Source organism: Miscanthus floridulus, chromosome 10 (genome assembly GCF_019320115.1).
Source record: "Miscanthus floridulus cultivar M001 chromosome 10, ASM1932011v1, whole genome shotgun sequence".
NCBI classification, from domain to species: domain Eukaryota; kingdom Viridiplantae; phylum Streptophyta; class Magnoliopsida; order Poales; family Poaceae; genus Miscanthus; species Miscanthus floridulus.
In genome coordinates this window covers 110,022,650-110,049,488 of record NC_089589.1, presented here as the reverse complement: position 1 = coordinate 110,049,488, position 26,839 = coordinate 110,022,650, and the positions used below count along the sequence as shown (strand labels likewise).

Genomic DNA, 26,839 nt, shown 5'->3' with positions numbered 1-26,839 from the left:
TCCTCCTCCTCGACCTCATGCGCCCAAGAACGACGGGAGCAGGAACCACGCTCCATGGTTTTTGTGGCCGGCGTCCTCAGGAGCTCGGACGGCGGTGGTCACTGGGCGGCATGGCCTACGGCGATGGCTTTGGTGGACGCCGGGGCCGGGGTGGCCACCGGCGTCCGGCGGTGGGAGGGAGGAGGCTTAGCTGGAGCTCAGCTCAGCTCACCCTCGCTCTGATGGCACTTTCCAGCCAAAATCTGGCAGCATAGTTTTACCAAACAGAAAATGCAATCATGATATATAATGTGCATGTGTATGTTAGCAAAAGAAAATAAACTTTGGCCACCTGTAAACAAGTATTTGAATGGGCCATATAAATAATGACATTGGATTCTTGTCACGTAAAAGCATCTTCAATTCCAAATACAGCGGAAACCAAGAAGAACAGGTAGAAAGGCGTAATAATTCATAACCACCCGAAGGCAGAGAGACATGTACACCGCCAAACAATTGAAACACAGAATTGAACAACATGCGAACAGCAGAGAATGGCGGCCCGGGCACTGGTACGCAGCCACGTAGTAGTACGTACCATACTGGACTTGGACCCACCTGACAGTTGCCAGACCGCTGATTGATCTTTAGCTCAGCCTCGTCCGGACCATCGAACCTGTGGCTGCAACGCCGACAGACACAGATATATATACGCTGTCATCATATATAAAGCGTTTCTTAATTGCGCGACGTAAAGAACTTTGATGACTTGTTGGCGATCTGTATATCAGAGTCGTGCATACCTGTCCTAGAGTCAGTCCGTCAGGATGATGGGTCCTTTTGTATTTTGAGCTAGCTGTTCCTGGATTTTCATCTTGAGCTCACCTTCCTTGCGCGTTTGTTCCTGTCTTTCGTCCTCATATATCTTGTCCAAAGGCTCACCGTCATGACGAGCGGCCTGAATCCTTTTCCAATCCATAGGAAAGTGAGCACTGAACTGGACCTCGTTGATGCTTCGGAGACATCCTAGCCCAGAAAAATCAATTTCATTATTTAGAATCCCTGTGATCTGTAGCCGTTCAAGTTTGGGCAGTGCTCTTTCGTCAAATTTGACCGATTTGATGTTCTCTGACAGTGAAAGGGTAAGCACCCTGAGGCTTCCGAATGCTATTCCAGCCTGTGGAGATCTGAAATCTAATTCTTCACCCAGAAACGATTCGCCAAAGAGACCTAGAATTTCCAACTTCATTACATTCCCAAGGAATTCCATAGCAGCATCGTGCTCCAATAGCCTAGTGCCTGCTAGTTTCAACTTCACCAGATGCTGGAGCTCGTTGATCCATTGAGGCAACTTTTCCAGATTTCCATACACCTTGAGGCTCTGCAAGTTTTCCAGAGCTGCGGAGATCTCATCCAAGCAACCCTGCAAACCTGGCTTTCCAGCCGAACACACCGACAGCGACTCTAGTCTGCTGAGTTTGGAAATGGCCGAGTAAAACGCACGGTGATTCTTGTTGATGCCGCTCACTCCTAACTTGCGCAATCCTGTGAGCATTCCAATGTCCCGTAGAACGTTATTTCCCCTTCCGACATTCACTTCTCTTAGTGTGTGCAGGTCTTTAAGTTTTCCGATCCCCCTTGGCAGCATAGCACCTCTTTCTTCATCTGCTCCCGTCACGGCTGCAGGGAATGCCACGCAGCAAGCAAAAGTGCATGCATCACGTCTGGTAAGGGCCTTACAGCTGGGGCCATCAATGTTCAAAAGAATAGGTAAGCAACATCTCGCACAGAGACGCGCCCCCCGAAGACACCTCCGCATTAAACTATCATTTTCCTCACTTACGTAATCTGATTTACTTCCAGCATGGATGTACTGTAGCTTCCGAAGTTTGATGATGGTTTTTGGCAGAGCCTTTACAAATGTCTCTCTGACGTCAAGCGTTTGGAGTTCCTTCAGGTTGCCCAATGAAACCGGCAGTAGATCAACACCAATGCATCCACGTAGAGAAAGGTATTTTAGGTGAATAAGCTTCCAAATCTTATCAAGATGATGATATTTTAGACTATGATCAGTCCCTTCCAAGTCGAGTACTCGTAGAAACCTCATCTTGTCCGAAATGAAAAATGGCTTCCACTCACCAAACAGAGATAGCGATCGTATTCGGGACATGTCCACTATGCCCTCGAATTCACTCTTGTCTCCCTTCCAGTTGCTACTTATAGCAAGATGACGTATTGGGCCATGGACATTCATGTTGCAGCCTTCCTCCAGTATGAAGACAAGGTTTTCCTCCATTGACTTTGAGATGGCGATGTCACGGATAAGATCATGGACTTTGCAAGAGTCAATTGATTTCCTGCTGTGAACTGATTGCTGACATGGTAAAATCATGCTTCGGTTCTTGAGATCCGTGAAGTAGCCATCAGCCATTTCAATGGCAGACTTCCCACGTGTCTCAGATGAGTACCCTTCCGCTGTCCACCGACCAACCAAACGCCTTCGACTAATGGTCTGGTCTTCAGGAAATATGGACAGATATAAGAAACAAGACTTAAGGTGGTAGGGTAAACCATCATAGCTTTTCTCAAGTACACCTCTTATTTTCTCAAGCTCTGGATTCATCTCCAACTCAGCTCTGATATTCTCATTCAACTTTCTCCACTCTTCTAGAGTGATTGGTCGGCTTGCCAAGAAACCACCTATGGCAGCTATTGCAAGGGGAAGTCCACCACACTTCTTTAGGATTTTTTCTTCTTCTTCGACCAAGTCATGGTACTTCTCAAACGAATATTTAGTCACCGCAAATACCTGATATTGGTACAATTTAAGTATTTTTTCAAATGAAACAATTTACATATTTCAGTAGTCCAAAGTAAAAACTACTTAGTAGTTACTAGGTCTCTCCCTCCTCACTTACTACTAGAACTAGCAGGCCCATTGCCAGCACGGTCAATTTACATATTGCTAGACGTGGTGTACTGTACTATTTAAATTGCAAATGTTATATGAATTAACGCAGCCTATTTCTTGATCATTTTTCTAGCCCCTCGGTCACGCTTAAGTCTGCTTGTATGCCCTAGTCTACACACCTCTACCCAGCGTATGTGTGCGCTGGCTTTATTGAAATGAAACCCCGTGCAAGTACACCTTTTTTTTGGCGACTCGTGCAAGTACATGCCTAGTCAAACTCGCTTGTGCTAACATGAGAACTGGGTTATATGGTGCTTAACTCATGGAACAATTTTGACCACCGCAGCTATATTTATGAAGGTTTCGCTATCCTTGCATTGAATCTCTCATGCCGCCAACTCCTTGATTTGGAGTACGTGTTACCAAACAAGTTCTTAGATTTAAGCTGAAATTAGTCACTACATTTCATATCGGAGCCCATTTAATCATTGGTAGATCAATTTTGATTTCACGATAAATATGCTGATTTATTCAATGAATTTCTATAATTATTTGGTTAAAAAATCTCAACAATATAACAAAATATTTAGGTCTCATTGATATGTTCCTAAAAACGCTGATTTTGTTCCCATCTAATTAAGAGTTTGTAGAATTGACCAAAATGATGTTTTTGTTTGGTTTAGTTTAACCAACAACAAAAATTTTCCTATCATTGATCTAGATAATAGTTGAGAACAAATTGAGAAGTGCCTCCAGTACTTCAGAAATTATTTGTTTCAACATCATTTTCACCTCCAATTTTATTAAAAATGTTAGTGATAATATATCACTGCCAGTTCAAGGTAAAATCAACAGTAAAAAATCATTTTCCTGGCTAGTTTGGGACAAGAACTTGCGGTGAAAACCATCCTTGTGTGGTTGCTTTACCTCCCACCATGTAAGGATGTGCTTTCTCAGGATGGGGCTGACAGGCGGGCCAATGCATCCATGTGTTGCCCCATGAATGGGTGCCAACAAAGCACACGAATCCTTCCCCATCGGCCCATATCTATCGGTCTATCATGATTGTGTTTCTATTCTTTGTTCCTCTCTCTCTCTCTCTCTCTCTCTCTCTCTCTCTCTCTCTCTCTCTCTCTCTCTCTCTCTCTCTCCGTCTCTACTTGCTCCCTCAGACTCCATGTCACAGCCTCCGACTCCATGTCACAGCCTCTGGCGGTGGTTCAACTCCATGGTGTGGCCGAAAGGCAGCAGTCCCCCTGGTGCGGCCCTCGGTGACGGCCACCCAACAGTTGCCCCCCGGCTCGGGCATGGGGTGTGGCACTGGCTAGGCAGCAGCGGCCCTCCTATCCTATGGTGACCGCAACCCCAGCTTGATGTTTGTTCCCCTGCGCAGCCCAAACTCCAGTGGGGCATGCGGGCCAAGGTGCTGCCATCCAGTGGCAAGCCCTCTTCATCCTAATGCTCCATGTTTATTTTTTGACAAACAAAGGATTTTCTTAATTCACAATCCTTACATCGAGTTTATACAAAAGTTGTGAATCCACTTTCAACCTCTGCAATAAGCACATGACCTACTGCTGCAAGTGTAGAGTCCCTTCTTCTTTTGTTCTGAGATGGCGGTGTGTGTAGTACAGCGACAACACAAGACATCGGCTGGTGCTACTTCAATGGCGGGCTGAACATGCCCACGGCTATTTCTTTTGTTATCGCTGTCGGTTCATTGCATCAGCAGGTGGTGTATTTTATTGTCACAACCTGTTTGAAACTGGCGGTGATGCAGATTAACATCACTAGCTACTTTCACTACCGAGGCCCAAAACGGCATGATAAGATGTTTGGAAACAGCGGTGTTGTTTATTCTATAGTGGTGCTTGGTCTTATCAAAGTGTGATGAATGATTGACACAAAAGTTGCTAGGTTTAAGGCTTTCCTGGTCGAGTTCATATTCATTTGTGCTTGATTATGCTAATGGCTAACCAGAGGTGTCATGTTGTGTTGATTGTGGTGTGTTATGCAACATGTCTCTAGGCTAACCAGAGGTGTTGTGCAAATGGCTAACCAAGCCGGTCGGCCACCAAGACGGTCGACAAACGATGGAGAAGGTCAAGTATAACACCCTAAATTTTGCATCTTTTGAAATAGAACTAAAATGATTTAATTTTAGCATTTATGTGCTCATCAGAAGATAGGAGAAATAATATTTTTTTATTAAATTAAAGTTCATCATAAGGCCATCAACATTGTTGGTGAATGCATGCCACTACATTGGATTTATTGTGATGAGTGGTCTTGACCAAAACTCAAAGTGCTTTGCACTGTTTTTGAAAAAGTTTTGAAGAAGATTTGAAACAAAAGAAAAAGAAAAGGAAATGAGAAAACTCTCCCTCTCCAATTTTTGCCCAAAAGGCCCAAACCCTCTCGCGCTACCTCAACCTAGCAGCCTAGCAGCCCATCACCTCTTGCTTACTCAGACCTGAGCCCTGCACCACTAGTAGAGAAACGACTTTTGATCCACTTTAAAATTTGGTTTTAGTCCCAGTATTTTTCGCGTCCGGGACTAGAGAAACCTTTAGTCCTGGTTGGTAGCTCCAACCGGGACTAAAGGTCCCTGCCCAACGGCTACCGAGGTGTGTCAGAGGCACGTCAGTGCGAGAATCTTTAGTCCCGGTTTGAGACATAAACCCGGACTAAAAATGTGACTTTTAATCCCGGTTTGAGACACAAACCTGGACTAAAGGTACCTCTAGACTAAAGGTACCTTTAGTCTAGGTTTATGTCTCAAACCCGGACTAAAGGTGTCTCCAAACTGAATTTAAAAGGAAAGCGTATCTTATCTAAGTAAGATGTGTGGTGGTAGGTGAGATGGTAACGCGTGCAAGAGCTGAAGTGGGAGGTCGTAGGTTCGAATCTCCACAGCTGTAAATTTTTTTTCACCCAATAAACACCTCTACTCCCGGTTGGAGGAACCAGGACTAAAAATCAAGACCTTTAGTCCCGATTTCATAGTCCCGGTTCCAAAACCAGGATTAAAGGGGGCTTGGAAACTAGGACTAGAGCCAGTTTCTCTACTAGTGCACACTCTCAGCCTTCCTCCTCCATGAGTGAGGTCCAGACAGCCACCCTCATTAGTACAGAAATGATTTTTAGCGACCCCACCCTTTCCTATTAGAGGCGGTTCAACTAGCACGCCGCCTCTAACCGTGCCGGAGAGCACTGTAGCTCGATGACCGCCTCTGAAGATCCATTTTTACAATTGGTGGCATTGTGGCGGTTGGGCAAACCGCCCCTGAAAACCCAATTTAACCGCCCCTATGGAGTTTTTTGTACTAGTGCCTCCTCGTCCCACTCTCTAACCCCCATCTCGTGCGGCCCATCCCGCCAGGCCAGCCCATAGGCGAAACTGCGTGGAGCGCACCTCTTCTCCCTTTGTGTCTCTGACACCATGGCCCTAGCTTTTCTCCTGCTGGCTAGTGGGACCCACCTTTCATGCCTTTCTTCTTCCTCACCTCACCTTCCTTTTTGGGCTAGGCTTTACCTTTCTTTTTGGAAGGAACATGATCTGAATTCGATCTCCGCCTTCCATGTTTTGCTGGCCTGTAGGTGTATAGAGACCACCCCCGCTGATCTACGTTCCATCAAGCCTCTAGCCACAACAGCAATGCCCCAAAGTCCTAGCGCCGCCTCCCAAAACCATAGCCACCACCGCCACCACGCAATCACCATCGCTGAGAGTGGCACTACGCGCTTCGGATGGAGTTAAGAAAGCCATGGCATCATGTCTCCCTTCCCTCTTGATATGTTTTGGCCGCGCGACCTCGCACTAAGGCCGCCTAACCAAGCGCTTTGCCGTGTCCGCTCACTTGTCATCGTCCCCAACCCACTGGTTGACTTTGTCATTCCTCCCTCTCTCTATCTGTGCTTTCCTATGGCCAATGATGGCTGATGAGATCCTAACATATGGGTATGTTAAGCCTCGGGCCCAATCCTTCCTGAACAAAGAAGACCCCCTGACCAACCTCTCTAGGATCGCCTAGGGGATAGGGGGCTATACCTATCGGGTACGCTCGTGCGCACCCACTGAGAAGAAACCCGGCCGAGCCTGACTCTAGCGCGACCTCCTCCTGACGCTCGGGGGCTTGCCCGAGCCCCTAGACTCCCGATCTATGCCGACACTCCGGTCCAGCCCTTGGCTCCTACCCGGCAAACGATGCCAGCCAAGGCCCGGGCATAAAAAGACAAGCCCCGAGCAACCGAGGCTCGGGGGTTCCCCGGCGCTGCCCCTTGCGCACGGCATTGCCGGCCACTTTCCCGACAAGGTCATGCACGGGGCATGACATAAGAACACAAAGCTTCCTAGCGGCCTCCAGAGGCTCGGGGGTCCTGTGCCCGCGCGTTAGCCCCTGGAGCCGACCTCATTCACCGCAAAGAAGACTCTAGAAGGTCCACCCAGGGGAGGCTGGTCCAAGCCGACACAGCGTGACACGCAAAGTGCCAGAACAGAGCAGTCGGACAATGCCCAAGGGTTTTTTGGCTCCACGACACCACCTCGGTCCACAACGCATCGTTGCAAGGTCTTCTAGGACTCTGGCGCTTTAGACCGTAGACTAGTTCCCCAAAACCGCCATGTACCCAACCTATCTCGTTATATAAGGGATAAGGTCGGACCTAGGAGGGGGGACAATCACCAGAACTCATATCATTCCATTCCATTACTTGGCCTCTGCTCATCACCAAGAGTAGGGTAACCCGTAGAGGGGCACCGAGAGCTCCTCCACCACATCACGTCGTCTTCCTACATGTCCTACGTCGCCGACTGCTACAGCGAGCTTCGTCCACTCCATGGGGCTGTACGGGCTGGCACCGAGCCCCCGGCATCGCCCACTCTACCAGGACTTCTAGGAGCAGATCTCGAGGTCCTAGCCCAACAAATCCGGCATGGTTTGGGCCCAAACCCCACCCTACCGGACCACCACCAAATGTTCTACATGCTAGGCAACGTCCACCACCAGATCACCACCGATGAGGAGCTCCCACCGCCTGACCACTTCTGGAACTACCTCCTAGACCTGCCTTTTGGGATCAAGAACACGGCAACATCCTTCCTGATGGAGCTGGAGCACCTCATCAGTTGCGAGGCGCCGCAAAGCACCATCCTCTCTGGCTTGGCGGGGACAGACGTCCCGTTGCTGTGTTCCTTCCTCGAGATCCTTTCGGGGAATGACTCGGAGTATGACTCCAACGACATCGACTACCAAGCCCCTCCACGCATGTGCTACCACATCAATGTCGAGGTTTTGCCTGAGGAGGCGCTCGGGCTCACGCCGCCGGACCAGAGTTCCTGTAGCCACATGGCCTACCTTCAGGAGAAGGCGGACCACTTGCGAGCTCAGTAGGTGGACTTGGAGGCCGCCGAGGCAGAGCTCGAGCGCCGAAGGCATGACTTTGCGCAATAGCAAGCCACGCACCCTCTCAACGACGACGATGATCCTCGCATAGGGGCTCCCAGAGGCCTTTGCTTCCCATGCGTTGTGTACAACATGACAGCCGCCGTCTGCCTCCTGGAAGACATCTCTAACATGCCGAACCCGAAGACCAATGAGCTACTAAACGAGGAAAAGTGGCTCCTCCGTGTCACCCTCAAGCAGCAGGCCAATAGCTCGGCATCCCAGCACCGTGCCGTGCTCTTCCGACCGTCTAAGATGATGGCAACTCCCAACGAAGACCGCTCCAATGCTCACACCCCATAGGTAAAGGGAAGCAGCGATGACACCTCCAGCAACAGCTCCGACCGGCCACGGACTCAGGGCACCAAGCCCTGGTAGGTGCGAAGGCACGACCTTTCTCCTCGATGTCTCCCCCGCGTGCCATCGGATCAGCGATGACAGCGACATCCGCGACACCATCGATGCCAGGTGCCACGCTCCGGCGCAGTCCCATACCCCTAAGCGGCGGGTTGAGGGCGCCGCCCCGGACCACTTTGGCCCCCCACATTCGGTGCAGCGATCTAGGCGGCTCCCTACCCCAGGCGTTTCCGGCCACCGATGCACATCTCCAAGTACGACGGCGAGACCAACCTAGATCACTGGCTAGAGGACTACTGCCTTGCCATGAAGGCCAGGGGGGGGTCAGATGATGACTTCGCCATTCAGCACCTTCCTCTACTTCTGTCAGGTTCGACCAGAGCTTGGCTCTAGCAGCTCGATCCTAGCAGCATTTGCTACTGGGGCGGTCTCCATTCGGTCTTCATCGACCACTTCCATGGTACGTACACTCGGCCCAGGAACTCATGGGATCTTCGCAATTGCAGGCAGAGGTCCAACGAGACCCTCTAGGAGTACATCTAGCATTTCTCCAAGAAGCGCAATGAGCTCCCCAACATCATCGCCGCCGACGTCATCAACACCTTCATCTGCGGCATGACCTGTGAGGCGCTCGTCCACGCGCTCGACCGTGAGACCCCGCGCATGACGCGGGCGCTCCTGGACATCCCCACCCAGTACACCACCGGCGAGGAGGTGGTCCAGGCCAACTTTAGCGGCAAAATCAAGGCCATTGGTCACCTCAGCGAAGGCGACGGTGGCAATGACCCCGCCCCAGCGACGCTGCGATAGGAGGAACAATGACTAGAAGCACCGCGGGGAGGAGATGGTGGCTGCAGCCGACCACACCACCAGACCTCAGCCCCATGAGCGAGGCACATGCCCAAAACACTTCGAGAAGGTGCACGAGGCCCCCTGCTTGTTCCATAGGGGGCAAGCAAAGCACCTCCACAAAGACTGCGCCACCAAGAAGGGCTACATCTGTGGCACCCTCGGCCAATAGGGAAAGGCCCAAAAGACTACCCTAAAGTCCGACGAACCAGCGGGAGGCGCCTAAGAGGAAGACGATGAGTTCTCAGAGGCTGAGCGCTGCCTCAAGATCTTCAGGGGCTCCCAGGCCTAAGAATCCCGCCTGCAGCGCCGCATCACCGAGCAGGAGGTGAACGCCGTCCACACCCTTGCCACTCCGATGCGGCTCCGATGGTCCTATATGGCCATCACCTTCAACTAGGAAGACCACGTCAACAACGTCCCTCATCTAGGGCGCTACCCGCTCGTGGTCAACCCAATCATGGGCACCACGTGCATCACCAAGGTGCTGATGGATGGGGGCAGCGACCTCAACATGCTCTATGTCGGCACCCTCGAGAAGATGGGCATCTCCCACAGCAACCTACACCCCAACGGGGCATCATTCTATGGGATCGTGCCGGGGAAGGAAGTCGTATCCCTTGGATGCATCTGGCTCAACATCACCTTCGAGGTGGTTGACTTCCCCAGCGTTTACCGCACCCTCCTTGGTCGACCATGCTTCGCCAAGTTCATGGCTGTCCCCAACTACATCTACCTAAAGCTCAAGATGCCTAGATCGAAGGGGGTCATCACTGTCGAGGGCAGCTTCGAGCAATCCTACTACTGCAAGCAAGACTGCGTCGCCCAAGCTGCCGCACTCGCCGCCCCCTATGATCTTGATGGCTCTGGCCATGACGCAGGAAGGGCACCAGCGGAGGAAGTAGCCAAGGCAGCCGTGGCGCTCGATCGACTGAGCATCGGCGAGGTAGACAAGGTTACTAGCAGTAGTGGTGGCCCAGCTGGCCCCTCCAACCAGGTGCTCGGCCCCGTAGAAGGGGTTGACCCGATCGAGGTGAGTTCTGACTTTTCTCCATGAGGGAAGGCCAACGCCAAGCCATCCACCCAGAAGCGCCGTCTCCCGAGCCATGGCGTGCCTACCGACCTCCTTCGCCAGCCTACCTCTCCAACAACAAAACCAAGATAAGTCTTGTCCTCCCCACCCTCTTGCTTTGCTTGTCTATATAATTGTTTCCTTTATCCTAAGCAGCCCTAGCGATAGCTCGGCTACACCAGAGGATCGACTGAGCTAACCATCTGCTGACCTTTCTAAAGGAGAACTACTGCAGAAGGCCCTCGAGTGAGGTGGGAACATGATGGATGGAGCGAGAGGACCGGGTGAGGGATCGACAAGGCGCTAATGGAACGGCCTCGACCACCGCATTACCAGCTATGTCATCTTCCCCTTCTCTTGTGTCTATTTCATTTTGTTTGCAGGTACCTGCCTGTCTCCTAATTGTTCATTGGATCGAGGCACCCCACCGCATGATGGTCTTGGGGACCCCCAAAAGGGGCATCGCCGAGGGTTCTAAGGCTGGCCCATCGTGCTTTATGGCCACCCGAAGCACCTAAAGTGCGAGGGATGTTGGGAGATGAGCCCACACAACTATAGCCGGGGCGCCCAGAAGCGTCTCGACCATCTGGACAAACGATGTCTGAGTAATGACTCAGAGTTGCTCGTGGTGACCCAACGAGGGAGGCAGTGAGCCCCTGAGCACCGACAGACGGCTCGGGAACTATGAGTGGCTTGGTTAAGAAGAGGAGGATCTCCCCTCTGAGGGACATGACAGGGGCATGGAACGACCCTAAACCTAGGGTTCTCATGGAAATACCCGCTAGCAGCACAGGGTGTGGCGATCTTGGCCACAGAGGCCATCATTGTAACAGCCCATCCCAATGAGGGACCAAGCCTCTGAGCATGACTCAAGAGCAAATGGGATTACAAATGAAAGTAATTTCATTTCATTTTATTGGGAACGACCCAATTACAATATACGGCGGCAAAAACCGCAACTACAAGAGCCACCCATGCAGCAGCAGCAGCCACGCCAAGCTGCCCAACCCCAACCGATCCACGGTCAGGGGCATGTAGTTCGCCGACAAGCATGGGGAGGCCTAGACGATGCCACCCCCCGACCTAAGGGGTGGGAGCGCATCTGCAGCAGTAGTGATAACGAGAGGTGGAGCAAAGGGGGAGAGCTGGGCCCTGGCCGCGTCCTCTCTCCCACTAGGGCTCTAGCTCTGCATCGGTCGGTGACCCCCATGGCGGACAAGGTGCTCTTCCACTGATAAAAGAGGGAAGCCCCAGCCATCCACATCATTGGGGTTCTTCAACCCTCTAGAGGAAGACGGTGGGGAAGAAGCGCGGTGACGCGCTCAGTCGGGGAGGTGCCGAGGGTGGCAGTGCATGTGGAAAGGGTAGTGTCCCTTAGCGTCGACCCTCACCCCCCTCAGCGCAATGCTATGGCCTTCCCTTCGTTGGAGTCCTTCCACCCTCAAAGAAGAAATCTCCCAGCAGACCAAAACAGGCTCACCTGGAGGGAAGCATCGCACTTCATCATCACCATCGCCATCGAACAAGATGGATCTAAGAAGAAGAGAAGGGGTCGGAGGAAGGGATTGAAGATGCCACGTCCCCCTAGGCTCCCCTTTATAGCCCAGTCGATGCGCTGTGAGCTGCTCCGAGCCCTCTGATTAGCCATCAACGGCCTAAAGGGGCCCTAGGGAACTGGCCGGCCGTCTCCTCAATACCCACAGCACACCCCTGGGTGGTTGCGTGATGACGGTTGCGTAGTAAAGGTGGATTTAGGGAACAACTGACAATGAGTCATGTCCCCGCTCCACTTTCCACCACGAGCGCCGCCCACTCCGCGCATGCCTCCTCGCAGGACTTGAGGGGATCTGACTCCCCTCGGGCCCATCGGCTACCATCAACGGTCTAGATCCATGCGCACCAAGTGTCATGGCACCACCTCTGCCAGATCTACTCCACGTGGCCCCGATGTCCCATCTCTCAGACGAAGTGGGACGGCACGGGGATGCATGCCTTAACTCCTCCACTAGGCATGACGACCCAGACGCCATCAATCGCCTACGTAAGACGTTAGCGGAAGGGACGTGCCTAGAAGCCGCCACTCCCGCTAGCAGGGAGACCACTCAATGGCCTCAGGGGCTACGCTAGCTCCCCAGATGGAGCAACCTGACCCCCCAAACGACGTGTGCTCGGGTGGAGCATCCCCCAAAAACCATCCAACTCCCAGGAGTTGGGTCAGGAGCTGCTAAGCAGTAGGCCCAACAAGGGCCTTTGTCCAGGGCTTAGCCTACTCCCCTCACCCCAATCTATGGCCATAGAAGGTCAGCCCTAGAAGGTCGGCTTGAGAGGATCAGGGCCTGCTACCGTAGCATTCAGAAGGGTGTGGTGCTCCGGATGATCAGTTGGCCTCGAGCCAGAGCCCAGACGCTCTTGATCACCTGACCAATGGTAGGCCCTGGTCAAAAAGGAGGGCGCCCCTAGGCCTAAGGATGGTAACTCCCAGACGAGTTCACCAAGCCCTCGCTCGAGTCGAAGACCTATGCGAGATAGACTCACAAAGGGGTTAGCACCATCATCGCCCGGCCTTGATAGCCGAGCAACACCCATCACATGGGAGAAGAAGACTCCAAGCAGGGCATAGCACCCTTGTTAGCAGAAGCCATCCCCGCCAAGGAGGGTTTGGTCACCAGAAGATCGAATTCAACCCTTCGTCGCCATCATGCCAAGTGAGGCCATGAAGGGCTAGGGGGTTCCTAATGAGATCCTAACATATGGGTATGTTAAGACTGGGGTCCAATGGTTCCCGAACGAAGAAGACTCCTGGACCGACCCCTCCAGGATCGCTCGGGGGCTCGGGGGCTATACCCATCGGGTACGCTCGCACGCACCCTCTGAGAAGAAACTTGGCCGAGCCTGACTCCACCGCGACCTCCGCCTGGGGCTCGAGGGCTTGCCCGAGCCCCCAGACTCCCAATCTATGCCGACACTATAGTTCGGCCCTTGGCTCCTACCTGACAAACGATGCAAGCCAAGGCCCGAGCACAAGAAGACAAGCCCCTAGCTACCAAGGCTCGGGGGCTGCCCGGCGCTACCCCTTGCGCATGGCATTGCCGGCCACTTTCCTGACAAGGTCATGTAGGGGCCGTGACACAAGAAGGCAAAGCTTCCTAGCACCTCTAGAGGCTCGCGGGCTCCTAGGCCCGCATGTAAACCCCTGGAACCTACCTCCTTCACCGCCATGAAGACTCTAGAAGGTCCACTAGGGGAGGCCAGTCCAAGCCGACACAGCCTGACACGCAGAGTGTCAAAATAGAGGACCCGGGTGATGCCCAAGGCTTCTTTGGCTCCACGACACCGCCACAGTCCACAACGCGTCACAACAAGGCTTTCCTAGACTCTGGCGCATGTATTCCATACACTAGTTCCCCCAAACCACCATGTACCCGACCTATCTCATTATATAAGGGATAAGGTCAGACCTAGGAGGGGGGACAATCACTAAAACTCAGATCATTCCATTCCATTCCTTGGCCTCTGCTCAGCACAGGGAGCAAGGCAACCCATAGAGGGGCACCGAGAGCTCCTCCACCACATCCCATCGCCTTCCTCCTCTCCGATGAGGGAAAGGCTCCACCGATGGTGAGGCAACCTTAGGATTAGCACCGAGCTAACCTCCTACCAAATCTCTATACAACCCTATTGTAACCCCTCGATTTTGGGTGCTTTTCAGTATAAGCATCATCAGCTGTTGGATGTAGAGCACCGATTGGCCTGAACTAGGATAAACCGTTGCATCCTCTCTATGATTCTTGTGTTCTTGAGTCTACCTAAGCCACCGAAGACCCGTACTCTGACACCAACTCGAACAACATGCTTGTCGTGGATTCTACCCCGTGACAACGACCGATAACACCATTTTGGTGAAATCTCGGCAAGGACCGAGCCTCCTGGACATGATGCATCTGGAGCACCACATCGATGACCTAACCCCCTCCCTTTGTTCCTAGTCATCCATCCATGAAGCAACGACTAGGATTAGATCGGCCTTCCCCGTACCCCTTCAGTCCATACTGTTCCATAGACCAGAAGCACCAGCACAGTTCAAAGCTGGTCCACTGTAGACTTGCCAACCAAAAGCCACCACATGGCTCCACATCAGTGAAGACCCAGTCAACCTAACTGTTTTGCTAAAGAGCCCCTCTGTTTCTTCAAAATCAACTCATTGTCCAACTTAGTCCAAAAGAGATTATTTTTCTAGTCCTTTTTCTTCTCAAAAAATTTCCTTGCCTTTTTTAAAATAGGACCATCGTCCAGCAGAGTAATTTATAAGTTTGACCACATGTTTTCAATCAAAATTACGTATACATTCTTTCTCAAAATTACAAAACTACCACTGAATCTTTTTAGTGTAGAATCTCCGTTTTAACTCCAATTTGAGTCATTTTCACGTCTGTGTTTATAGCAATGCGTAGATTAGTTTTAAAACCTTTTCAACTACTATATTCAGTGATTGGTGTATTGTTCTATTTATTTATATTTGTATATTATACATGTTTATGCTTGGATGCTTGTATAGCGCTTTATGATCATGTCTAGTCGGTGAGCTTTACTTTGGTGATCAAGCTCAGTCTCTGAAGGCTAGGACCAGCAGCAGATCTACAAAGAAGGCAAGTATAATATGAGGCTATTCCTTGATACCTACTCACCTTAATCCAATTGTGCTCATTTGTGCATGACTCTAATTTGCTTTATCACTAAGGACCCATTCTAGATATTGTTATCCTATTACTTGACATGCTATGGGTTATGCATATGGGTAGTTCTTGCTAGTTTCTCTACCTAATAAACCTCTTTAACACTGGTCAATGGCATATGCAATAAATGTTTAAAACTTGCTTTTTAGCAATATGGAATTAGGGGGCTAGAGTATTGTGCTATTTTGCTCTAGTTTCTCTCCATAAGGACTCATCTATTAGCAACAACCCAGGACTTATAGTGCAACCATGAGGACTATATGGCTCTGGTCTTATTTTGGTACTTCGAATTTCTCTAGCTTGTTAGTGGTTGCACAAAAGGGGCTTGCGCTGATGATGAGTATAGGATGACCTCTATTATTATGTGTACTTATGGATTAAGCATGCCATAGTAATAGGGGGTTCCTATATTTGCACGCCATTGAAACCTATAGTGGCTACTAACTTGTTAGAGGGGAGTTTGGAAAAGCTTGTAGTGCAACCTCGCATACCCACCTTGGAAGTGGGTAAAGAGGCTAGATACCTCTAGGCATATGGGAATCATGACTCATGAGTAAAGTTGTACAACCTATGCACAGTGTCTAAAAATAGATACATTGGTCGTGCTCTCGGTCGTGAACCGCCTCAATCTCTTATGGAATAGTTGTTTGTTTATGAAAAGTTATTTATGTTTGTTATTGCCATTACATTAATCATGTGGTTGAAGTGGGTTTATACACGACACAACAACCTAAGCTTAATGCAAAAAGGTGAATAACTGAAATGTTGACCGATGTTTAACCATGTCTGACCATTGAGCCTTCATAAACCTTATGGTACTTTTGTTAAGTACTTTTCTACTTACGCTTGTTTTTTCAATACTTTGGCAAAATCCTAGATGGGTACTAGATTTATCAGTATTTGGATGAGTTTAGGCTTGTAGTCAACCAGTTAACATCCCTGTAGTGTTGGACAGTTAGTCTTCACAAGAAGAACAGAGTTGCTTTACGTTGTTTGATGTCCAAGGTTATATCCTTTTGTAATGAGCAATTAAGCATTATGTAACAAAGCATTGTTTTTTATATTACCCCTTATTTGTAGCTATATATGTGATTTGACTTCGTAGGCAAACATATGTTATTTATCTGGTTTTGTCCTTAAAACTGGGTATTATGTCAAGTGTGGAGTCCGTGCATGATGGGTCATGAGCAGTGAAGGGCAGACTAGAAGTCTTGGACCAAGACATCAAGGAACCAAAGGTTAGAGAGCAAAGCGTGTGTGGCTTCCATTGGGTACATGAAGAGCAAGAGTACATGGGTGATGAAGATGACGTCGACCAAGTCATGGAGGACGACGATTAGCACCTGGTAGAGGCCAAACACGCATCTACATGGATGGTGAAGGTGGCATCGGTCAAGTCAAGAAGGAAGGCAAAGGCGTTAACCTTGGCGGAGGTTAGACGGGCATTGTCATCAGCCAGTCACGCGCTAACAAGGTGTGCATGAGGACTTGCCATTTGATCCTCAAAATAGACCGTGGACGTTTGATGGTTTAGGCCTCAAAACCATCGATGCCAGGTTTTACAGGTTTGGGCCTCAAAATCGGGGAGTGGTGGGTCAGCGGACCATGTGTTGGAATCTCTAAGTTTGTATCGAGGCAAAGTGGAGTAAAAAAGGCACTAGGTCCACTAGATCAATGATGTAATATTTGGAGGGTTTTATCCCTCAGGGTATTTAGAATTAGTAATTGCATCTCGAGAAATAGCCAAGTGCCTATATATATGGGAGATGGCTGGTTGTGCGAACGCAACATGGGGAGATTATTAGAAGGGTTAGGCTGGCTTTTGTTAGGTGGAGAGTTTTTGCTGATCTGAACCTTTTGCCATCCAAGTAATGAGATGTACTAGAAGTGGCTTGTAATCCCACATGGTGAAGTAATCCAAAGAACAATTTCGTTCTTCACTTGTCTTCGTCCCCTAAATCTGAAATTTCCCTTTTTCTAGTGGATTTTATCCTTTTGTGAATTTTGTTATGCTATTTTGGCTTGATTTTGGGCTTGTTTTATGAGTGTTTTGGGGCCCTTGGAACTTATTCAAACTATGGCTTGGAGCCCAGCACCTACCTACAAATTTCTAATACCTCCCTATTTGATCTCTAATGGTGTCTGCATGGTTTATGATTGTCTCTCTTGTTGTGTTTCTCTTACCTTCCTCCTCTCCTTTATTCTTTTATTACAATAGATTTTTTCCTACGAATTAGATTCATTGGATTGAGGTTAGAGCCTTGGTGCTAATTATTTTCCCCCTTTCTTTGTAATTTTTAGTACCATTTTAGATTTTTCGCTTTCTCTTGTACCTCAAAGTAAATGTTGATTTGATTATTATCTGTACTTTAACCAAGTCAGTATTTCATCGGTATTGTCAAAATGGCTCCTCCTATGCTTAAATCCTGGCTCCGCCTCGGCCACACCCAACCTGCACGCCGCCGTCATGTGGCGCTGCCCATGACTTGCCTTCTCTGCTGGCCCCACATAGCTTCTTGCCTAAACATCTGCCTGTGCTCTAAGTCGGCCATGCTTTGACCTTGCCGCCAGCTGCATGCGCATGCCGGTCAGTGGCCCAATCAACTATAGTTATGGTTTGGGAAGCGAGATATGGAGTTGGTGAGGAATAACTCCTCTTTGGACTCCTGAAGGGTATAAGGGAATAAAACTTGCTTGACTCTCAAGTTCTATGTAAAAATCATAGCAATGGTATATAAGCGATCCAAATATCTAAATTGATGGCATTGAATGAAACGCGTATTTTTCAGTGGCATATAAGGAATGGTATAAGTTTGAAAAGTATTGAAGCAATTTTCTCCTGGAAGTGATAGAATAGATTATGGGGTCACTCAAGCATAAATGTGTGGGAAGCTAAGTGGAACTAAATAAATAAGGATAAAAGAGGTTAAAAAACAACATTAATATGCACACAATATTTTATTTGTACTCTCCACTAATACAAAATTGTGGTTTGCCATGAGTCTCGAGAACAATTTTTTTAGTGCTATTTCTATTCGAATATACCTATAAAATACCACAGATTATGAGATTATGAAGAGATATTTACGATTTTCATGTTTCTAAACAAAATATTTTTTTATGTGTGTGTATATGTTTTTCAAACTAAATGAAGCAAAATGGAGAAAGCACATTTATATTACCTTTTTGCGGAAAAGGCACAGTGCGCCTTCCGGATCTAGGACTTCTAAGTTGTAGACATTGTCTTGTTTTCCTGAGCAATGCTTTGCAATATCATTTTCCCTTGTAGTCACAATGATTCGGCTTGTCTGCTCCAAATGAGGGACCAAACATGGACTTATCAGTTCCCATTCCGAAGTAGATGACACGTCATCGAGAACAATCAAGCACTTCTTCATATTTATAAGGCTTTTCAACTCTTCCATCAACCCTTGAACACTCATTGTTGCTAATGATTTTTTGGTGCCACCTCTATTATCCAACAGTTTCTTTTTTGTAGATGATCCTTGATCTAATCGAATAGTCAAGCTTTTAAGGAACTCCGCAAGCTCAAATGGACGCATGATTGTGACAAAAACAAACTTCTCAAACCTGTCACTAAGCTTTGGGCTTTGATAAACACTGCTAACTAGAGCAGTTTTTCCAAGTCCGCCCATTCCACACACAGAAATCACCTCAACTTGTTGGCTATCTCTTGGAATTAATAAATTGACAACGTAATCTATCTCTTTCTTCCGCCCAATGAGTTGAGATTCCTCCAAAGCATCTTGTGTAGGGTCTTCTTCTGTACGGACAGTGGCTGCTTCCCGGCTAGACACTGTGTTCAATGAATCGTTTCCTTCTTGAGAACCCTAAATAAAAGAAAGCAATGATTAATCAAGATGATCCTTTAGCCGCCTCCAATTTTACTGGAGAGTGGCTACCTTTCCTGACCGCTCTTGTAAATGTTGTTCATAATTTTCATTTCCTCGGTGTTATATTAAGCGTATCTACTGTACAATTTGCATTTAATGACTAATGATTGTAAGTCGATTATTAAGATTCAGACCCCGTACTCCCTACGTCCTAAAATATAAGGTACCGAAGCATTCAAAATATATCCTAAATTATAAAATAATCTAGATGAATTAGTTCTCCAAAGCACTAATCACATACATATATATCGGTCATTATTGTCTACTAACAGATTTAAACTATGACAAACACAAGATGTTTCTACGGTTAATGAAGGATTACAAGTGTCATTTGCTTTACCGCTTTTAATCTATCTATCCTAAAATTCCTATAGAATACCTGGTATTTCAGGACAGAAGAAGTAACTAGGTAGAAAGGCATATAAATAATAGGAATCTGGGATGATTGTGGCAGAAAAGTTTGCAAGATTTTCTAACATAACTACATAAATGGTAATTGCAACAGTTAAAAAGCAAGGATTACGGGCTTTACAATAGATCTCAGTATATATTCTGGAAAAGAACATCCCATTTTAACTTAGGAATCTGGACTAGAAATGTGAATGCTTTCTAAGCAGTTTTTCAATCAAACAAGCGACAGAAATACAAAAATAAATTCATGTGTTATTTGACGTTATACGGACTTAAACTCATATAAATAAATTCTTATAGAAATCTTAAAGGACCATTAGCGTGTGTTCACTAAGAGTTCCTAACGTTTAAAGCTCACAAGTAATGATTTTAGTCAGTGCAAGCTAAGCGTATCTTAGCTGATTGAGTTCCTTGTGGAATCTGACCACCTGGATTCAAGTTTGGACACGACGTGGGTGATCGTATTTTTTTGGATTTATTCTAAGATTTAACGGTATGTTGAGCATGAGTACGTATATGAAACAATCTCTAAGTTTGTATCTAAATTACTCACCATTGTCATTATGAAACTTAATTTAAAATAGTACCTAAATTTATATTTAAATTACCCACATTTGGTATTGTGATAGATAAATATTTTTGAATAACAACATACATTTGAATATATATTACCCATCTTTACAAATGAATTAGAGGCTCGTAAGGAACCTCCACCTTAATCCGTGTGAGACGCACTAGGAAAAGAGATATGGCCTACAATTCTCATAATAATCAGAAACGTGTAGCCTTCAATTTAGGACTCCAGTAGTCATTGCATTTATAAGATTTTATTAAAAAAATACCACCTCCACCACTAAAAGTAACATCTAAATTTGCATCTAAAGTACTCACCCGTGCCAAATGTGTGAAAGATAATTAAAATAACCCTTAAATATGTATCTAAATTATATATCCACATCTGCTATTATAAAAAATAATTTAAAATGACCATCTAAATTTATATATAAAATATATAAATTACCCATTTTATATTATATATCATTGTGAGTAGATAATGCAAAGTAATTCCTAAATTCACATCTAAATTATCCAAATATGTTAGAATTAAATAGAATATAAAGTAACACCAATTATACATTCTAAAATGTGCATATAAAAACTAATATAACACATTATGGAAAATAATTCAATACACATAAATTACGTTGTATGTATTTCTAAATTACACGCTTATACCACTGTTAAATTAAAAGTAAGCATCGTTTTGTGTGTCACCATGTACACTAAGTAAAAATGCACACATTAGGATAAATATTTGTTATAATAATTTATCAAGCATGGAAAAATATACCCTTCGTAAACAACATATCAATGGCATTGAAAATTCACTTTAAGTTATATTAATCATGAAAAAGATTACCCTAACGAAGCACATATCAAAAAACACAGACGATTCATTTCAAACAATATTAAGAGACCGTGATATATGAATAATGGTAGTTTAATTATAAGCACACCTTTTATATAAAACAATACTACACATATGAATTTGGTAGAGAAAATTCAACTTCATGAGTGCCATGGTGTAGAATGAAACGGATGTTTATACTATTCTAGTGACTAAGAGTGGAGTCTAGGACAAAAATCAATCTCTTTAAGAAAGTATAAAAGGAAACTTTTCAAAAGGAAAAAGTTATGGATGAGGGAGGAAATGTATATTAATTGGCAATAACAAGAATCTTTCAAAACTGGATAGAGGTAATAAAGCATCTATAATGTTAGAGCATGAATAAGTGAGAGGGTGAAGATAATCAATTTTGCTTAGTTGTGGGTCCCAATTAATAAATGAATTCCTAACAGAAATATCTTTTTTATTATTATTAGCACGTGCAGGGAGCATGGTGATGGATTAATCTGTATAATTTTTTTTTTGGTTATATCTTATATGTATATTTGTGGCTAATGTTTTGAAATGCTGAAAAACTTACGATGCATTTCCAAGAGCAAAAATGAAAAACCATATCATCAGCGCTTAACTAGACTAGATAATTGAATTAGAAGGACACAAAGAGGTATTATAATATTAAGAATGAGATGATTTCTGAATATGGGAATAACCAAATATTACCTTTCTGTAGAATGCATAAAGAGTTTGATCATGAGACAATCGTTTTAGCTGTGACGCTTGGCTTTCTTGCCCAGCACATAAGCTTGCAACTTCAACGTGCATTGTTGACACTATGATTCGGCTTCCTCTCTTAATATCTTGGAAACATTTCTTAATCTGATTCCACTCTTCTATGGTGGAAAGGTCATTAAGCACAATGAGACACCTTTTCTTACTCACATATTCATTGAATTTCGTAGCTACTTTTTCTGCCTCCTCTATCTCCTTGAGAACTTCAACCCCTTTGGCAGCTTCAAATTCGGTCACCAAGCTCTGGACAAAGCCTTTTGGACTCAAAGGATGCATCACTCTAACCCATGCTCGTCCTGAAAATTTGCCTTGGACACTTATGTTCTCATAAGCTTCCATGATGGTAGAAGCTATGCCGATGTCACCGCTTGTTCCCCACACTGCGATCACTTTAGGCTCCTCATCGTCCGTGCTGATCAATTGGACGAGGTCCACTCTCTGCTCCATTTCTTTGGAGGCATACCTTGCATCATCGACACCAAAGATTGCTGCACCAATAGCGCTAGATTGCTCCGCAGCGGTGGTGGCAGCCTTGAAGCCTGAGCCTTTGATGAGATGGTACCGTGCATTCCTCTGGCTGACGTCCTCAACCTTGGCCCTAAGCTCCTTCATCTGCTTAGCCACACAGCGCCGGTCGAGCAGCGTGTGAGGGAATCGCCACCATGATGGCCTCTTGAGACGAACAGCAAAATCCTGGAGGCTGTCCTCGACATCGTAGGCAGTGTCACGAACCTGTTTCACCCACGTCTTGACCACCTTGTTGTTGTCTTGCTCCTCGTGCGCCTCCATCATGAAAGACCTCATCATCTCAAGCTCATCCGCGATGAAAGTTTGGTCTTTTTGGATACCCAGCTGCAAGGCCACCTCCTCAGCAAATGCTGATTTGGCGTAGCCAAGCGCTCCATTCAACACGGATTTGCCTACACTCAGTGCTGTTGCCTCCATTGCTCTGATGTATTTCTGGATGGATCTGTGGCAGGGCTGATGCTCATACGCCTGATGGCAGATCTACAATGCTCATAAGAAGCAATATAAGGTCCAAACTCAGCTATGACAGGGAGTAAAATTTAGAGTACAATATACCGGCAGTCCCTATAAACATGGCACGCGCTGCCATCTAGATCTCAAACATTCATTTTTTCTGATTCCTGGGACCCTAAACTTGTCATGGGCTTTACAGCTTTAGCACTGGTCCAAACAGAGATTTCGGCCTGCTTTATACGTCGACGTGGAACAGTTTGTTGGTTAGGTTTGAGAAGATGTCTTTTCTTTATCATCGTAGGAGACTTAATTTAATGCTTAATCTAGATGACGTGTTTTTTTTGCTTCCGCATACTCTGCAGTTGTAGTATACCGTGGTAATACTCCAGAAGAAATTTATGTTGCTTAATTGACTTTCACTGTCGGCCCATCATTGCAGGTTTCTTACAAACCGGTGGTGACATTGCTTGCTAGCTGCCGGTTTGTGGCTAAACCCGATAGTGATAACACTGTTGGTTCATATCACTGTCAGTTTTAGCCATGAACCGGTAGTGATATTTGGTCATAACTGTTGATTTTAGGCTAAAAACCGATAGTGATACTATCATGGCTGGAATTTGGCTTGAACCGACAGTGATATGTTGCACGAAAAACTTCATAACTTTCTTATATGATGTCTGCTGACAATGAATTTTATACCAAAGTTGTAGTACTCGACAAGATCTGCAACTTTCTAGTTCAAACTTTCTTGATTTAAAATCGTTTGGATGTACAAATATGCATCATAATATTTTATACAGTTAATACTGAAGGAGTCCATATGGTATATAGTCACAAGTGAGTATGTAGTGGCAGTTAAGGATCTCTGGCGGAGAAGTGACTAAAACAAAAGTTGTACATCTCGAGAAGTTATACAACTCTGTAGTTCACAACTTTTTTATTTAAAGTTGTTTTGATGTCGAAATATTTAAGTCACAAGATTTCATATAAGTTAATACCAAAGGAATCCATATGCTCTATGCTCATAAGTGAGTGTGTAGTGATAGTTAAGGATCTCGGATGGAGAAGCAACCAAACCAAAAGTTGTAGATCTCAAAAAGTTATACAACTTTCTAGTTGACAATATTTTCATTTGAAATCATCGATCCAACGAAAATTACATTTGATTTCTCTAATTCAAAATTCTAATTTTTCAAATGACCTTGGAAGGAGAAATAGCCAAAACAAAAGTTGTACCTCTCGAAAAGTTGTGCAACTTTGTAGTTGACAACTTTTTTATTTGAAATCATATATCCAAAGAAAATTACATGTAAATTTCGTCATAGTTGAAATTCAAATTCTTAATGCGACATTGGATGGAGAAATGACCAAAACCAAAGTTGTAGATCTCGAAAAGTTATAAAACTTTGTAGTTGACAACATTTTTATTTGAATTCATTTAGGGTTCCAAATAATCATTCCAAAACCAAATTAACATAAAATGGGGAGGACGAATATCTCAAATGGACACAAGTGTCTTACAGGTGAAATGGTTAGGGGACGAAAACGTGAAGCCGGGGGTCGTGGGTTCGAGCGTTGCCGGGCATGAAGCGTGCGTTTTTCGCGCATAAAAAAGCATGACTTGTGACTTTTGACTGATCAGTGGGGTCCCTCCTAGTATTAAAAAAAGAGAGTAAAGTCCACTGGCCGTCCTCAAACTTGTTCAGCTATGTTATCCCGGTCGCTAAACTCGTAAATTGACCGTTTAGGTTCTCAAACTTGTCCATCTATGTCATCCCAGTCCCTAAACTCACAAATCAATATTTTAGGTCCTTAAACTTGCTCGGATGTATCATCTAGGTCCCTAAACATGCAAATCACCCGTTGGTCTTCAAACTTGTTCAGTTGTGTTATCCCAGTCCCTAAATAATATAAACTTATAAATTCAATATATATTTATAGAACTATCCAAAAATTATAAATCTAATTTTGTTAGACTCCTGGTAACATGCACTTTAAATTAGAATAAAAAGAAATCATCATGTGCTTCCTATTTTTAACTCTGTAGTTAAATGACTAAATAGGCACGCATATTTTTATAAATCCTAAAAATGTATGTGTCTATTTAGTTATTTAACTACAGAGTTAAAAATAGAAAGTACATGGTGATTTCTTTTATTGTAATTTAAAGTACATGTTATCAGGAGTTTAAAAAAATTAGATTTATAATTTTTGGTTAGTTCCATAAATATATATTGAATTTACATGTTTACATTATTTAGAGACCGGGATGATACAACTGAACAAGCTTGAGGACCTAAATGGGTGATTTGCATGTTTAGGGACCTAGATGATACAACCGAACAAGTTTGAGGACCTAAACGAGCAATTTGAGAGTTTAGGGACCGGAATGACACAGATGAACAAGTTTGAGGACATCTGGTCAATTTGTGAGTTTAGGGACCGGAATGACATAGCCAAACAAGTTCGAGGACCGCCGGTGCACTTTACTAAAAAAAATGGCTATTTTCAGCCTTTTTTTCCTCATGTTTTTGAGTTTATTGGGAACCTCATCACTGCCAATTTGGTTGTGCCGGTTCAAAATCTTATAGTGATGAGAGATTTTGAACCGGCAGTGATTCTCTTTAATGTAGTAGTGCTAAACTTGCATGGTGATGCCGGTCACGCCAAGCTTGTCTACGGCCAGGGCCTGATGGTGTGGCTGGTCATGGTCAAGCTGGGCTCCTCGTCCTTGGCTCAAGGGTAGAGAGTGTTGTCCCACTTAGAACGGAGACAAGAGGGAGGGGATGGAGATGAGAGATGGATAACATATGGGCCCACATAGGAGGGAGTGGGGAAGGAGATAAGAGAGAGGGACGACATATGTGCCTTACATGTTGGGTGCATAGTTGTCATTCACACATGCTGCTTATCACAAATGATGGTAATTTTGACCTCGTGTGGCCCGATTAGCATGTTTGGAGACGTAGATCTACAGTTTTGGAAGTTAGGACCTAGACGGCAGTGTCATGCAAGTTTAGGCACCCAGAAATCAAAGAGAAGTTTGAAACATAGAGGACACCGCCTTCAGAATTTAGATACCGGCTGCGTGTTTTACCCTGAAATTTAAGACGAAATAGGGAAAACGGACTGGTGTTGCTGAACCTTCCGGTTCCTCGCATATGGGAGTACCTGAATCGGTGAACACCCTCAGATCAGGGGCTCACGCCGAACGGTTAAGATCTAGCATCAGACCGACAGAATCGACAAGATTAGATGTGCTGCCACCAAATATGTATCCTTGCTGACTCTATGTTCACACCTGGACCCAAAAAGAAAAGATTTCACTAGTATTTAATCTAATCCCAAATTAGTGTGTGAGAAACAGATACAGATCAAAATGTTTGAAGTAATTGTATCTTTAATCTTCTGTGGCCTATACTATCAGAGGGCGCTTACAGTTAGAGAGCTGCAGGTCGATGCTGTTGCAGGTCGCCGGAAGGGGACGGCGCAAGCCAGCGTGACACAAAGGCGCCGCTAGACGATGGAGGAGTAACGCGGCCACGCCTGCTGCCGCTTACACTCGGTGGCTCGCTCAGTGCTCAGGAAGTGAAGGGCTCAAGTTGCTGGCTAGGTTGAGGCACTAAATATAAACATAAATATGCGATGCGAGGTGTGTGCAGGCGTGAGTCAAGGTCAATAGCTGTTACTACCAGTACATTTGTGAGACGTGACAGGCCACCAGATTGGATTTAAGAACAACAATCATTACTCTAAGGTCCGTGGACAAAGCGCCCATGCCGATCGTACATTGCATGACGACAATTTGCAAGCGCGCATTGCATTATTAGTGTACAAAAAAATTGTAAGACTGCATGGGGTAGTCTTTCTTTCTCCATGTACTGTCTCCACCTTTGAAACGAGTGCACTTCTAGGGATGGTTAGAAAGATCAATGCTATTATAAAATTATATGTGTGCTTTTATCAAAACATAAATACATGAACTATTAAA

At 45.9% G+C, this 26,839-nt stretch overlaps 1 protein-coding gene across 2 annotated transcripts; it reads right to left on the bottom strand.

The window, feature by feature from the left end:
- Window positions 1–350: 350 nt before the first annotated feature.
- On the bottom strand, window positions 351–26,468 carry LOC136486956 (disease resistance protein Pik-2-like). 2 transcript variants are annotated; one of them, XM_066484050.1, is made up of 6 exons: window positions 26,287–26,468; window positions 26,020–26,149; window positions 21,799–22,875; window positions 18,528–19,196; window positions 783–2,788; window positions 351–661 (listed from the first exon to the last, which is right to left on the bottom strand). In XM_066484050.1, exons 3-5 carry the CDS (start codon window positions 22,810–22,812, stop codon window positions 794–796), a joined length of 3,678 nt encoding a protein of 1,225 aa, XP_066340147.1. In that variant the 5' UTR covers window positions 22,813–22,875; window positions 26,020–26,149; window positions 26,287–26,468; the 3' UTR covers window positions 351–661; window positions 783–793. The 2 variants fall into 2 exon arrangements, with proteins under 2 accessions (XP_066340147.1, XP_066340148.1); XM_066484051.1 differs by lacking the exon at window positions 26,020–26,149.
- Window positions 26,469–26,839: the final 371 nt, after the last annotated feature.

Excerpts from the sequence above, each read along its gene's own strand:
- LOC136486956 (XM_066484050.1), bottom strand. The coding sequence starts at position 22,812 with ATGGAGGCAACAGCACTGAGTGTAGGCAAATCCGTGTTGAATGGAGCG. Across the intron at positions 19,197-21,798 it reads TTTATGCATTCTACAGAAAG|GGTTCTCAAGAAGGAAACGA; the intron begins GTAATATTTGGT and ends TCTTTTATTTAG. Across the intron at positions 2,789-18,527 it reads TGTGCCTTTTCCGCAAAAAG|GTATTTGCGGTGACTAAATA; the intron begins GTAATATAAATG and ends TACCAATATCAG.